This window comes from Arvicanthis niloticus, chromosome 1 (assembly GCF_011762505.2).
Source record: "Arvicanthis niloticus isolate mArvNil1 chromosome 1, mArvNil1.pat.X, whole genome shotgun sequence".
Taxonomy (NCBI): domain Eukaryota; kingdom Metazoa; phylum Chordata; class Mammalia; order Rodentia; family Muridae; genus Arvicanthis; species Arvicanthis niloticus.
Genome location: NC_047658.1, coordinates 52,038,764 through 52,051,922, shown reverse-complemented (window position 1 = coordinate 52,051,922; position 13,159 = coordinate 52,038,764). Strand labels below are relative to the sequence as shown.

The 13,159-nt window shown below is 43.4% G+C and overlaps 1 protein-coding gene across 1 annotated transcript in view; it reads left to right on the top strand.

Annotated features, from left to right (window-relative positions):
- Blm (BLM RecQ like helicase) overlaps positions 1-12,738 on the top strand; it is an 82,084-nt gene extending 69,346 nt beyond the window's left edge. Inside the window, exons 18-22 of the mRNA XM_076936673.1 lie at positions 2,021-2,220; positions 2,880-3,072; positions 5,975-6,097; positions 8,992-9,196; positions 12,407-12,738. Coding sequence (XP_076792788.1) covers positions 2,021-2,220; positions 2,880-3,072; positions 5,975-6,097; positions 8,992-9,196; positions 12,407-12,584 — 899 coding nt within the window. The 3' untranslated portion in view covers positions 12,585-12,738. The remainder of the gene's footprint in view (positions 1-2,020; positions 2,221-2,879; positions 3,073-5,974; positions 6,098-8,991; positions 9,197-12,406) is intronic.
- The last annotated feature ends 421 nt before the right edge of the window (positions 12,739-13,159 follow it).

Sequence of the window (13,159 nt, the reverse complement as noted above, 5' to 3'; positions counted from 1 at the left end):
AAGGCCACACAGAGAAACCCTTTGTTAAAAATAAAAGATAACTGGAGCAAACATTTTTGACACGGATTCTTCAGCTTTTTGTTATTCGTGGTGCACAGCTGGCATTCTATCACTTAGGATACAGCAGAGGCAGGAAGATTACTGCAAGTTTTGAATTCAGCAAAAATTACATAGCAACACCCTATATCCAAAATAAATAAATAATCCTCAAGGTTTCTTAGTTATGCTCAGCAATGAGATAGCTACATGCCTAGAAGCCCACTAGCAGAATAGTAGTCCTGATTCTAGAATGTTAAGGAATGCAAATCACTTGGAGGAAACAGTTTAATAGTACAAGATACACGACCAAAAACCATCTGAAACTTCAATTGATGTAATTATTTGACCCCCTTAAATATTCAAAGTAAGTTCTAGTTCTGATTTTAATCCATGTTTCAGGCTTTTTAAGTAGGTTGTTGCGATAAAATTATTAAGCCAGGCATAGTGGGGCATGCCTGTAATCCCAGCACTTCAGAGACAGAGACAGGAAGATCACAGGTTCAAAGCTAATCTTGTGTATAGATTGAGTTTCAAGCCAGCGGGGTTGTGTAGCAGACTGTCTCAGAAAGTTGTGTGAATCCTGAGTATAGTGGCACAGACTTTGTCCTAGCACTTGAGAGGCAGAGGCAAATGGATTTCTATGAGTTTGAGGCCAGCCTGGTCTACAGAGCTAGTTCCAGACCAATGAGAACTACGTAGTAAGACCCTGTCTTTTAAAAGGGGGGCGGGGAGGAGGTGGAGAGATGGCTCAGCAGTCGAGAACACTGTCTACTCTTTTAGGGGTCCTGAGTTCAATTCCCAGCAACTACATAGTGGCTCAACCATCTATAATGGGATCCGATGCACTGTTCTGTCATGCAGGCATGCATACGAATAGAGCTCTCCTATACAGAAAATAAACGTTTGACTTAACATTTAAAAGCATGTTAAGTTGAGAACATCCCTGTGCTGTTCTCAGATTGCAGAGAAAGGGGCAAGACTTCTACCTCCACCTCCTTGGTGAGATACTATGTTTTCGTTGTGGAATTTATATATGCTTTATCAGAGTGTAATAGAACATATAGACTTAAAGTATGTGCATTGTAAGTGAGTAGCTATTTAAATAACAAGGACCAGAGATTATATTTAGAAAACTGATTCAGAAGCTCAGTGATAGAGGTCCAGTGTGTGTGAGATCCCTGGTTTAGCCCCAGCACTGGAAAAACATTAAAAAGTTCTTTGAGGGCCAGCAAGATAGCTCAGCAAGTAAAGATGCCTGCTGCCCAGCCTGACAACTTGCGTTCAGTCCCTGGGTCCCATGTGATTTAAGAAGAGAGCCAACTACTGCAAGGTTGTCCTCAAACCTCTACAACAAATGCTGTGGCACATGTGCGTGCACAATGAATAAATTAATAAAACATAATTTTTAAAATTTCTGTGAGCAGGGTATGGTGGCACACACCTGTAATTCTCAGCACTTGGAAGGTGGAAATGGGAAGATCAGGAGCTGAGGCAACTTTGATAGCAGCCTGGGCTGCCTGAGACCCTGTCTCAGAAAATACAAATACAAGAGAGCAGTGTAAAGCTGTCAGCAATTATGTGAATTCTTTATTTCTTTGCTAGTTTTTCTAGTATAATTTTATAAGCTGTGAATGCAACAGTTTGAAATAACAAGTTTAATTTTGCTGTGTTTTTTGGTCAACACATAATTAAACAAGGAAAAGTAGGAGCAGCCAGGGACTGGGGTGGAGTTTAAACACAGTGTGCACACGGTGCGGGCTTCTACCCCGGCACTAAGAGAAAAAGATATGCAACCACAGAAGCCTTAGAATTCTCAGATATGCTTGTAACTCAGAAATGAGGGTCTGTTTGTGTTGTGGGGTTGGTTTCCTGTGGAACAGATGATCCCTTGTTTGTCCTTGATGTCCTTGAATGACTTTTAGCCTCTTGTCTGAATGACGATGCACCTATATTACTCATCTAACCTTTTGAACCTTATTAGGGAGTAAGAGTGCCAAAGTTCAGTCTGGAATATTTGGAAAGGGGTCTGCATATTCACGACACAATGCTGAAAGACTTTTTAAAAAGCTGATTCTAGACAAAATCTTGGACGAAGATTTATATATCAATGCCAATGACCAACCAATTGCCTATGTGATGCTAGGAACAAAAGCCCACAGTGTGCTGAATGGCCACTTGAAGGTAAGGTATTTAAACATGCATTTTACTATCTTACAGTGAATGTGCCAGAATGTATCGTGACAAAGTTTGTTATTCTTCCTGAAGCCCTAGGTACCAAAGTCACATATCTATTTCCTCTGGAGAATATTAGGATTTTAATTAGAAAGAGATCTTGAAATTGATCCAATTAATACAATATTTGTCAAAATGAATTTAATAGATATTCAAGCTACTAAATCTTCCTATATTCCATAAATAAGTATGTATGGTCTGGCAAGTGGGTACAGGCACTTGCTTCTAAGCTTCATGACCTGAGTGAAATCTCTGGGCTACATTGAAAAAGGAGAGAGCAGACTCCTATAACTTGTTTTTTACAGGCGCACCATGCCATGTATATATAAGTGCATGTGCACACAATAAAAGAGAAAGAATAATTAAGCAAGCATTTATCAAGAGGTGGTCTCATGTGCCAGGCCCTGGAAACAGAAAGTGGGAATGCACACCCTTGTTCTGGGAAAGAGATGCAAAGGCACTCAGTGCAGCTCAGTGGGTAAAGATAATTGCCATTCAAGCCTGGCAAGTAAATTTTTAAAAAATAAATTAAAAACAAGCAAACAGCCCCTTCCTTGGGTACAAGTTTACCTCTGCACTCTCTGCTGATTGTTTTCTTTATCACTAAGGTGGACTTCATGGAAACTGAAAATTCGAGCAGTATTAAAAAACAAAAAGCTTTAGTGGCCAAAGTTTCCCAGAGAGAAGAAGTAGTTAAGAAATGTCTTGGAGAACTTACAGAGGTCTGCAAATTGCTGGGGAAAGTCTTTGGTGTCCATTACTTCAATATTTTTAATACAGCCACACTAAAAAAGCTTGCAGGTAAGTAACTCTGGGCCTTACTCTTCCAACCCAGGTTAGTGGCCAGTTCATCTTACTAAAGGACTCTGTGTTTTGTCTTTATTGTTTCTCAGACAGGATCTTTTAATTTGTTGTTGTTGAGTCATGGTCTCATATCTCACTATGTAGAACAAGCTGACCTTGAACTCACAGAGGTCTGCCTTCCTTTGCCTCTACCTCCCAGGAATTGGGACTAAAGGCATGTACCACTATGACCTGATGAGACAGGGACTTATTATTTAGATCAGGGTGGCTGCACACTAATCTTTGAGTCTTCAGCTTCCTGAGTGCTGGGCTTATAAACATGAGCTAAAGGACTTTGTAAGTCTTGGTCTATTTTAATTTTTGGTTTAATCTCTGGGTTGAAAACCCAGAGACACTATTTAAGCTCTTTCTTGAGGTAAAAATATATACAATTCAGATATATGCTATAATTTTAATTTTATGCTTTTCTGTAAAGCTGAATGTTAGGATGTGAATAATTGCCTTCTATAAAGCCAGATGTCAAATACTTGTGCGGTCTGCCTTCCATCCTGATGCTCAGCTATTTCCGTGCAAATGCTTTGCAATGAGAAGCTAAACATGAAAGAAACTGTTTTAGGCTTCTTTGAATCTGGATCTATAACACTGCTGCATCTTTAGTTAAGAAATATTTGCTGATCTGAGTTATTTGCGTGGACCGAGATAACTTAACCTAGAATTTCAGTAGTAAGGTCTCTGGAAAGTAAGTTGTCGTAATTGCCTGCATGTTCCCTTTTGTTCCTTCTTCATGAACCCACATAACTATTGCCTCTCTCTGCACTCCCACCTTGGCAGTCACCTTCTGGTCAGCTGCCCAGGCTTTGCTTTCCCTGTGTCATCACAACAGCCCCAGCCTGGGGTTTGGTTTGGGGTTTTGGTTTGATTTTCTGGTACTGTTGTACTGGGAATTTAACCCTGGGCCCCACCTGGGCTGAGCACTGTCTACTTCTGAACTTCAGCCCCACCTAACCAAAGACAATATAATGCCAAACTTATCACCTAGTACGTGGTCTCAGCCCACGTCTACTTTTACATTTCTATGTTCATATGTCTTGTGTGTGTTTGGGGAGGGAGTGATGTGTACATGTGTGTAGAGACCAGAAGACAGTCTAATATGTTGTTCTTCAAGCTATTGATATGTCTTGTGTGTGTTTGGGGAGGAGTGGTGTGTACATGTGTGTAGAAACCAGAAGACTCTAATATATTGTTCTTCAAGCACCATTGACTTTGTGTTCAACAAGGGTGGTTCACAAGGACCTTTGGGTAGATGACTCGCTAGGCTAACTGTCCAGTGAGCCCAGGATCTCCCTGTCTTTATACCTGAGGCACTGCGATTTAGGCACAGCTTTTACATGGGTGCTGGCAACCAGACTTTGATGCCTGGGCCTCGTAGCACTGTACTGACTTTCAGCCCTCTCCTTGGCCCCAGTCGTCTTTCTGAAGACATTCTATGTAGTTAAGCTCACTCTGTGATGTGACCTGCATCTACACTAAATATTAATGACTATACTTAAAGTCTCACATGCACTGGCAGCAGTAAGTACAGGTCAGCTGCATCTGTCCAACCATATTCATAAGATACTTCTTGCTTTCAGAAGTTTGGTGTTTTAAAACAGGGTGAAGCTGGGTGTGGTGGTGCACTCCTTTAATCCCAGCATGGGAGGCAGGTGCAAAGGCAGGCACATCTCTGAGTTGGAGGCCAGCATGGTCTGCAGAATGAATTCCAGGACAGCCAGAGCTCTGCTATACAAAGAAACTGTCTCAAAAAATTAAATAAATAAATAAATAAATAAATAAATAAATAAATAAATAAAAGTTAAAATAGTATGCAAGCTAGAATCCATTTTAAAAAAATGGTGGGTTTTGTTGGCTATTAATGTAATTTCCTAACTGGCTTCCTTAATTCCAGGTGTGAGCATGGTGTGCTTTTAATTGTAATTTTTCCCAAGCCACTAAAACTGTAGCAGCTCACTAGATACAGTACAGATTCTGTCAGGGGTCATAGGGCTGCATCTGTTTTCTTCTTCCACTCTGTCTCCCACTAGCCCTCTTGATGAACCTGGCCTATCCCACAGTCTAGCCCTTTCCTCTGAGCATAAGAATCAGGTGAAAATCACAGGTTGGAAAGGATCTGAAATCTACCCTCTGCTCAAGGCAGAGACATAGGGATTAGTATTCCTTCACTCTCCAAAGCCAATGTTCTTGGCCTCAGAACAAATCCAAGCCTTGGTTTTTACCACTGTATCCGGCCTGCTCCATCCCTCTTCCTTCAGAGCCACTAAGCCCCTTTCTACTCTTTCCCAAACAGCAGCCAGCGTGACCTTTAAGCCATATGCTATCTCTGTGTCACCCTGCATGGGACTGACCAGATGAGGACTCAGCCAGGCCGGGGGCAGCATCAGTGTAGTATGACTTCTAGGATGGAGTGTGTGTGTGTGTCTGCAGTGCAGGGAAAGAATCAGAGCTAGACATAGAATGTGAGTGTTGGTTACAAATATGGGGACATTCATCCTGCAGCTAGACAAGCCTTGGCAGTGGGGACAGTGGGCAAGATTCGAGTGTGCTGAAAATCTGAGCTCTCAGCACAGGTCCCAGTCTCTAGCTTCCCACAGGCACTTGGCTGTCTCCCTCCCACTGCGTTGACATCTATGCCTTTGTTGCTGAAACTGGACCGTGGGTCCTGCCTCCTGGCCTGTGTGCTGCATTTCCAGTCTAACATAACCTTTTAGAAAACTCCCCATGGGCCTGATGCCCAGCAGTAGTTGGCTCTTAACAAACATGAGCTAAATGAGTAGATGCCCATGAATTCAGTGGTTTTTCTATGAGTGGTAATTTAAATTTTTAATTTTATGTCCACACACAGAATCTTTATCTTCTGATCCTGAGGTTTTGCTTCAGATTGATGGTGTTACTGAAGATAAGCTGGAAAAATACGGTGCAGAAGTGATTCCAGTATTACAGAAGTACTCAGAATGGACATTGCCAGGTTCAGTATCCTTCAGACCTGTTCATTTTACATCCCAGTGTCAGCCGCCTCTCGAACTGTGTTAGTGTTCAGCAGTACAGGTCACTGAGTTGGAGCTAGGTAGTTAATGCATCCTACACCTGTTACACTGAAGTTCAAACCCAAAGAACAGTCCCTGTGGTGTAGCAGGCACCTCTGAGGCCTCGTGGTATCTAGGTCCCCGGGGAAACCAGTCATTCAGCCTACTAATGGAGCATAGGTGAGAACCTCTGTGCCCATGGCCTACACATTGGTGTTTGGATAAAGCAAGGAAGTGGCCAAGGAGTCGTGAGCCCTGAGACCCATTCCAGATCTCCTGTCACCTCACTGAGTGATCCTAGCAGGACATGAGCGACCTAGGTGTGCTTCAGTGTCCTTATCTAAGGAAGGAGCATGTTATCTAACAAGCTTGTCTAAGATAACATGAAAGAGTAGAGCAGAAGTGCTTTGGGAAAATGAACATGTCACTGGAATGCTCTTGTCATTGGAAGAGTCTGACTTTGGGAGGACATCACAGCAGAGGTTCCTCAAAGGCTGCATTAGGTCTGTCCTGGGATGCCTCCTCACAAGCCCTGGCTATAGAAGTCACTGGATGAGAGAAACTAAAAAAGGGAATATTTTGCTGTAGGGGATAAAGGGACAAAATGTGCTGTCCACTTACACGCCAGCATTGTTATCATCCCCAGCGGACCTGCTGTCTTAGTCAGGTTTCTATTGCTGTGATTAATACCATGATCAAAAGCAACTTGGGGAGCAGAGGGTTTGTTTGGTTTATATATCCTGAGCCATAGTCCATTGAAGCAAGACAGGTCAGGAGCTGAAACAGAGGCTATGAAGGAGCACTGCTCACTGGCTTGTTGTTCCCTCTCTTGGCTTGCTCAGCTGTGCCTCCATTTACCCCAGGACATCCTCAGGGACAGCATGGCCAGAGGTGGGCCATGCTCCTCCTCTTCATCAGTCAAGAAAATTCAAGTCAGGCAGTGTTGGCACACACCTTTAATCTCAGCACTCAGGAGCAGAGGCAGATGGATCTCTGAGTTAAGGCTAGCCTGGTCTACAGAGCAAGTTCCAGGACAATCGGGGCTACACAGAAAAACCCTGTCTCAAAAAACCACAAAAGAAAAGAAAATGGCCCCGGCATCACTGTCAGGCCAGTCTGATGGGAGAACTCTCTCAGTTAAGGCTCCTTCTCCAGTGACTCTAGGCTAGGTCAAGTTGGCCAAAAAAAAAAAAAAAAAAAAAAACTACCTGGCACACCAGCCAAATTGTTTCAAACTGGGTTAGATGAGTCTTCTCAGGGGTGATAGACATAAGCACAATAAAAACGAGTGTGAGTGTGGATCCCAAGTCTCCATAGCATTTTCTTTTACTTTGGGGGCAGCGGTGGTCGTTTGGTTGGGTTTTTTTGTTTGTTTGTTTGTTTTTTGTTTTTTGTTTTGTTTTTTGGTTTTTTGGTTGTTTGTTTGTTTGTTTGTTTGTTTTGAGACAGGGTTTCTCTGTGTAGTCCTATATATCCTAGAACTTATTCTGTAAAACAGGCTTGCCATGAACTGAGATCCCAGAGATTCCCCTGCCTCTGCTTCCAGAATGCTAGGATTAGAGGCCCGTACCACCCCACCCCCAGCTCACAGCATGGGTTTTTTTTTAAAGATGTATTTATGTATTTAATGTACACTGTAGCTGTCTTCAGAGACACCAGAAGAGGGCATCAGATCCCATTACAGATGGTTGTGAGCCACCATGTGGTTGCTGGGAACTGAACTCAGGACCTCTGGAAGAGCAGTCAGTGCTCTTAACTGCTGAGCCATCTCTCCAGCCCTCACAGCATGTTTTTAGTCCATTTAACAAAGTGCTAAGAAATAGGGCTTTCATAAATTCTTTTATATAGTAATTATTCCAATAAAAGGCATCTCTGAGTATATTTGTCTTGGTAGGAAATTATATTTGGTTCATATGATAACTAATTTGGAAGGGGATTTAGCTGACTTAAGACAAGACTGCTAAGGGAAGCAGTCAGAAGCACAGTAGCCATTGTAGCTGTGTATGTTGAGCTAGGTGTGATGGTACACACCTTTATCCCAGCACTCAGGAGGCAGAGGCAGGTGGAGGCCAGCCTGGTCTGCAGAGTGAGATTCTGTCTCCAAAAAATAGAGTGAGTGAGTGAGCACCTCGCCTGTAGTTTTTCAGCCTCTCCTCACACCACCTGTTTCCAGGTTAGGAGAGTGAGGCGTAGCAGGACAGAAGAACTGTGGAGTGTGTACCACTGTGTGACCTTAGGCACATACAACTTTGTGGGCACCTTAGATACAAATACTGATGGAAATCATGTTCTCCCTTGCAAATGGATGTTTTCAGTCAGGCCAAGTTCCTGCTTGATATGCCAAGTGTTCATAACAGTTATGCAAAGAAATGGCTTTTGTCTTTGAGAAGTAAAATACAGTACTGAATTTTCTGGTGTGTTTATTAAGAGACTATTGATTAAAGATGAAGGAGAACAGAATTTGTTGCCTTTTTTTTTTATTTTTGACTTATTTTCTCAGCATGTTTAAAATGATAAATAAAGTCGGCTAACACGGCAGCCTTGACTTCACTTCACAGGCTTAGCTGCACAATGTAAAATAACAGGCCTCATGGAGCAGAGTGTAAACTAAACCTGACATCTCCAGTTGAGTTAAAAATTAGCACAAAAGTTTGTAAGTAATGAACTTTGATTTTCTTTCATTAAATATAAATTGCCATTGAACACACTTGAGCTTTTCAAAATAAAAATGTTTAATTCCTGCTGAGGTGTTGAATCCATACAGCAGGAAAGCAGCTGCTAGTATTGGGCTGCAAACATAGGGTCACCTGTAAATGTCTGCATTTCCTGTTTGTAGCTGAGGATGGTTCCCCAGGCCCCAGAGGCTCTGGCAGCAGAGGCTCTGGAAGGTGCACCCTGGAGGAGACTGATGAGGAGGAAGCGCCTGTATCTTCTCACTACTTTGCAAATCAAATGAGAAATGAAAGAAAGAGGAAGAAAATGTCAGTCTCCCAAAAGCCCAAGAGGAGAAGAACTAGTTACGGTGGCTTCAGAGCAAAGGGGTATGTATGGTCTTTATGTCTTTGCAGCATTGGGTGAAGGGGGAAACGACAGGGGTAACAGTCGTTAGTTAATAGATTGATGGTTAACCCCTAAGCCAAAATAAAAACATGACTTCAGATTTTTAAGTACTCTAATTTGCAAAACCTTCTCAAACCTTACCTTGGAATTTTTGTTTCTTTTGAGGTAATTATTCTTTTTAAAGGTATTTTTTCACCAAAAAACACTGAGTAAATAACACAGCAGTGTCCTTCAGGCTTTTGGTAGTCTGCAGGTGTTTGCTACATTCCCTGTGCTGTAAGATTTTGTTGGCTTCTCTGCTACTTCTTGAGACAGGGTCTCCTCTATCACAGTCTGGCCTTGAACTTAGTTTAAAGCCAAGGTTGACCCTGACTTTATACTCTTCCTGCATCTACCTCCCAACTTCTGACATTACACATGGGCCGTCACACCTGGTTTGTGCGATGCCGAGGTCCAGCCCATGGCCTCCTACAAGGTAACTGAGCACTGCTAGCCCAGCTGCATCCCCAGCCCTCCCTGCCACTCTTAATGCCCTGGAGACTGGGCCTCCTAGTCTTGGCAGGATAGCTAAAAGGAGACCACTTGGGGAAATCCAAAGACTGGGCAAGCCAAGTTTCCTTGGGGGCTATGTAATTGTTTTCTATCTTCCTTTCCCTTTGCTTGGCTTGGGGCTGCAACATGTCTGCACAGGAGAAGCAAAGGTAGAGTGGCCAGGTCTTGGCAGCAGGCTTGTTTTCTACCATTGGACTGTGTCCAAGAGTCCCTCCCCCTCCCCCTGCTAGATGCCCATCATCACCTCCTGCCTTCAGTTCAGAGATGGTGGTCCCCAGAGAACTTCGTATTATAACAGAATTGCTTAGAACAGGGGAAACAAAGCTGCATGGCTTTTATAAGTGGTTGTTTGCTTTTGCAGTTTTACAACGTTTTCTTTTTCTGAGTGAGAAAAACAAGATTGAGTGGGAGAAGAGAAAGGCAGACAATGTCACCAACTGTCATTTCTTGTTAAATCTATAAACAAACTTCTTACATGTGCTAACCCTCTTCCAGAGTACAGAATTAAAGACATTTGTAAATGGTGGTTTAACATTGTGGTTTTGAGTGCGCAAGTGACCATCGGATACTCTTCAATGAGGACATTTTCTCATTTCCTTCATTTATTCCTCTCCCTTGGGAAACATTCGTTTCCTTACTTGCTCACAGAGCATGAGACCCTTAAAAGCTTCTGGTCCAACCCCCTTGGGTTTAGGATGGGGAAACTGGCCTGGCTTGTGTAGGAGGAAAGGGCTTGCCTGAGGCCATTATCGCCTGGTTGTTTCAGAGGTGGGATTGGACACTGGCCTGGCCTGACTGGCTCAGAACACTTTTACTCCTGCGAGTCCGTGGACACTCCTTGAAAACATGGGCCATTTGACATCTGGCTTTTACTTGTTGGAGAAGAGACCAACACTGTTCATTGCTGCTGGCTCCTTTATTTAATTTTCACAGCATTTGTTTGTGAGACAGGAGCTCTTTGCTGTGTCACCTGGAATCTGATTTAATAAGGAGTAAAAATCATATTTGCACCAGGCATAAAGGTTTACTCTAGCACTCGGGAGGTAGGAGGCAGGAAGATCAGAGTGCAAGGTAATCTGTGGTTACATATTGAGTTCAGTGCCATGCATGGTCATGTGTGCCTTAGTCTTAGCAGTTGAGAGGCACACAAATCTCTGAGTTTGAGACCAGCCAGGGCTACACAGAGAAACCCTGTCTCAACAAAAGTAAGCAAATATATAAATACATATATACATTATACATACACGCGTGCACTCCAAAGTGCCATATGAGACCCTGTCTCAGAAAACAAAACCAACATCATAGTGCCCCACAGCCAGCTCGGTTTCCATGCCAGGTGTAGTTAGTCTGTGTGTTTAAGAAGGGACTCTCTGCTGCCTGCCAGCTTGGCAACTCGTCACCATCAGCAGCTTCTTTGCATCTGCTCTGGTCCCCTGGGTTTCACAGCCCACCCTGAGGGGTTTCCAGCCCCCAGGCTGCTCACCTGTGCAGTGAGAGAATACTTGGAGCTCCTTGCCAAGAGCCCTTTACCCCTGACAGACCACTGGGGCTCACGTCTCCAGAAAACCACACAATGAGCCAGGTGTGTTCTAGGCTTTCTGAGTGGGAGGAAAATGGATGAGCCGTTGAAATGGAGGCTGCTGTTGGCAGATGCATTCTGTAAATCAACATAAACAGCAGGCTTTTGCTCGGGGCTTCATTTCTCGGCAGGAAATAAGCAGAGGGAAACTTGAGGCTGCTTCTCCGCCAGATCTGCAGTGAAATTGCCTTCCCTCCAGCGAGAGGTTTAAAATGTTGAAAAACTCTTTACCTAGCCCCAGCAGCATGCCCTGGGATGCCACTAAATGCCCTAGATTATACAACTGGTGATGCACTTCAGTGGGTTTGCAGAGCTCTGAAATGGCTGCCCACTGTCACCGTAGACCAGCTGACAGGATGGTTCACTTTTTGTTTTATTAAGGATAAGAAAATTGCTATCCTCAGGTCAGCAAAGAAATGATGTGCTTGACTCAGCTCTGGCTCTGGCAGGGCCCTCTTCCCTCTTTGCATGAGGCAGCAGAGCAGAGAGGACAAGTTAGCAGTTCTGTGGGTATTGGGGGGAGGGGTGGGCTACGTGGCCCTGACACATGCCAGACCACTGTATGAGGCGGCTTGGTCCTCCCTGAGGAGCCACATGTGCAGCCTTGCTAGGACTCCTGTGGCTAAGATGAGGCCACCCAGAGGCTCTGCCCCATCTCCGCTATCCACAAAGCTGCTTTGCTCAGATCTGTGTCAGTGCAGTAATTCTAGGGTATCTGATGGCCAGAGATTTGGGGTCTTTAAGAGATGTCTTCACTTCCTCTTTGTTAGAATAGACCCAGAGGATTCTGACTGTAGGCTGTGGAAGATGTGGCTGGAGGAGGAGAGTTTGTGGGTTGGTCACAGGCCACAGAATTGAGATACTTTAGAAAGAAATTCAGGACAGACTTATATAGTGGGGTAGGGAAACTTACTCTCTCATGGGTTTCCAGACAGAAAATGCAGACAAACATAAGACCAAAGAAAATCATGTTTGTTCTCTGGCAAGTTACAGGCAGAAGACCATTAACTTTGTCTCATTTAGTTAGCATTTTAATCTTCTTTCCTTTGCCACATTTTAGGGGCTCTACTACATGGAGAAAAACATCTTCTAAAAGTAAATTCTCAAGTGCAACTGGATCCAGCTCGGCCTCATGTGATTCTGAAACAACAGCAGCAGCCAGTAGAAAATTGGGGATTATGGCTCCTCCAAAACCTGTAAATAGAACATTCCTCAGGCCTGCATATGCCTTCTCCTAACAGTTCTTCTCTGTGTAGACTCTTGTTTGTCGGCATCTGACCATCTGTGAATAGAAAGCTGTTGATGTTTCCACTTCTATCTATTAATATTTAAATGTATCTCATGTGATAGTTCTTATTTTTAAATAAACATTTTCTTTGCTGCTACTGCAAATGTAGTGGCCATTGTTTCTCAGGGCATCTGTAACAATTGTAACAATGGCTGAATCATCCACCCCAGAGAAATCCTGGTTGTAACATGACCGGCTAAAAGAAAAGGCAACAGGGGACATGGTGAAACTGTAAAACTTCTTGTGTGACACAGCCTTGACAAAAACCAACAGACAAATGACAGAGAAAACAGGAAATATATTACAGAGTAATTCCTATAATATACAAAGAGTACCTATAAATCATTAAGAAAAAATCAACACGGAAAACACCAGAACAAAGGCTTTGAATGGCGTACTCTCCGCAGAAGAAATTCCAGTGGCCCACAAATATATGAAAAAATACTCCATCTCCCTAATTAAAAGTACAAATTAAAACATGAGGTGCTCTTCTTCTGCCTGTCAAATTGTCAACACCAGGGCTGG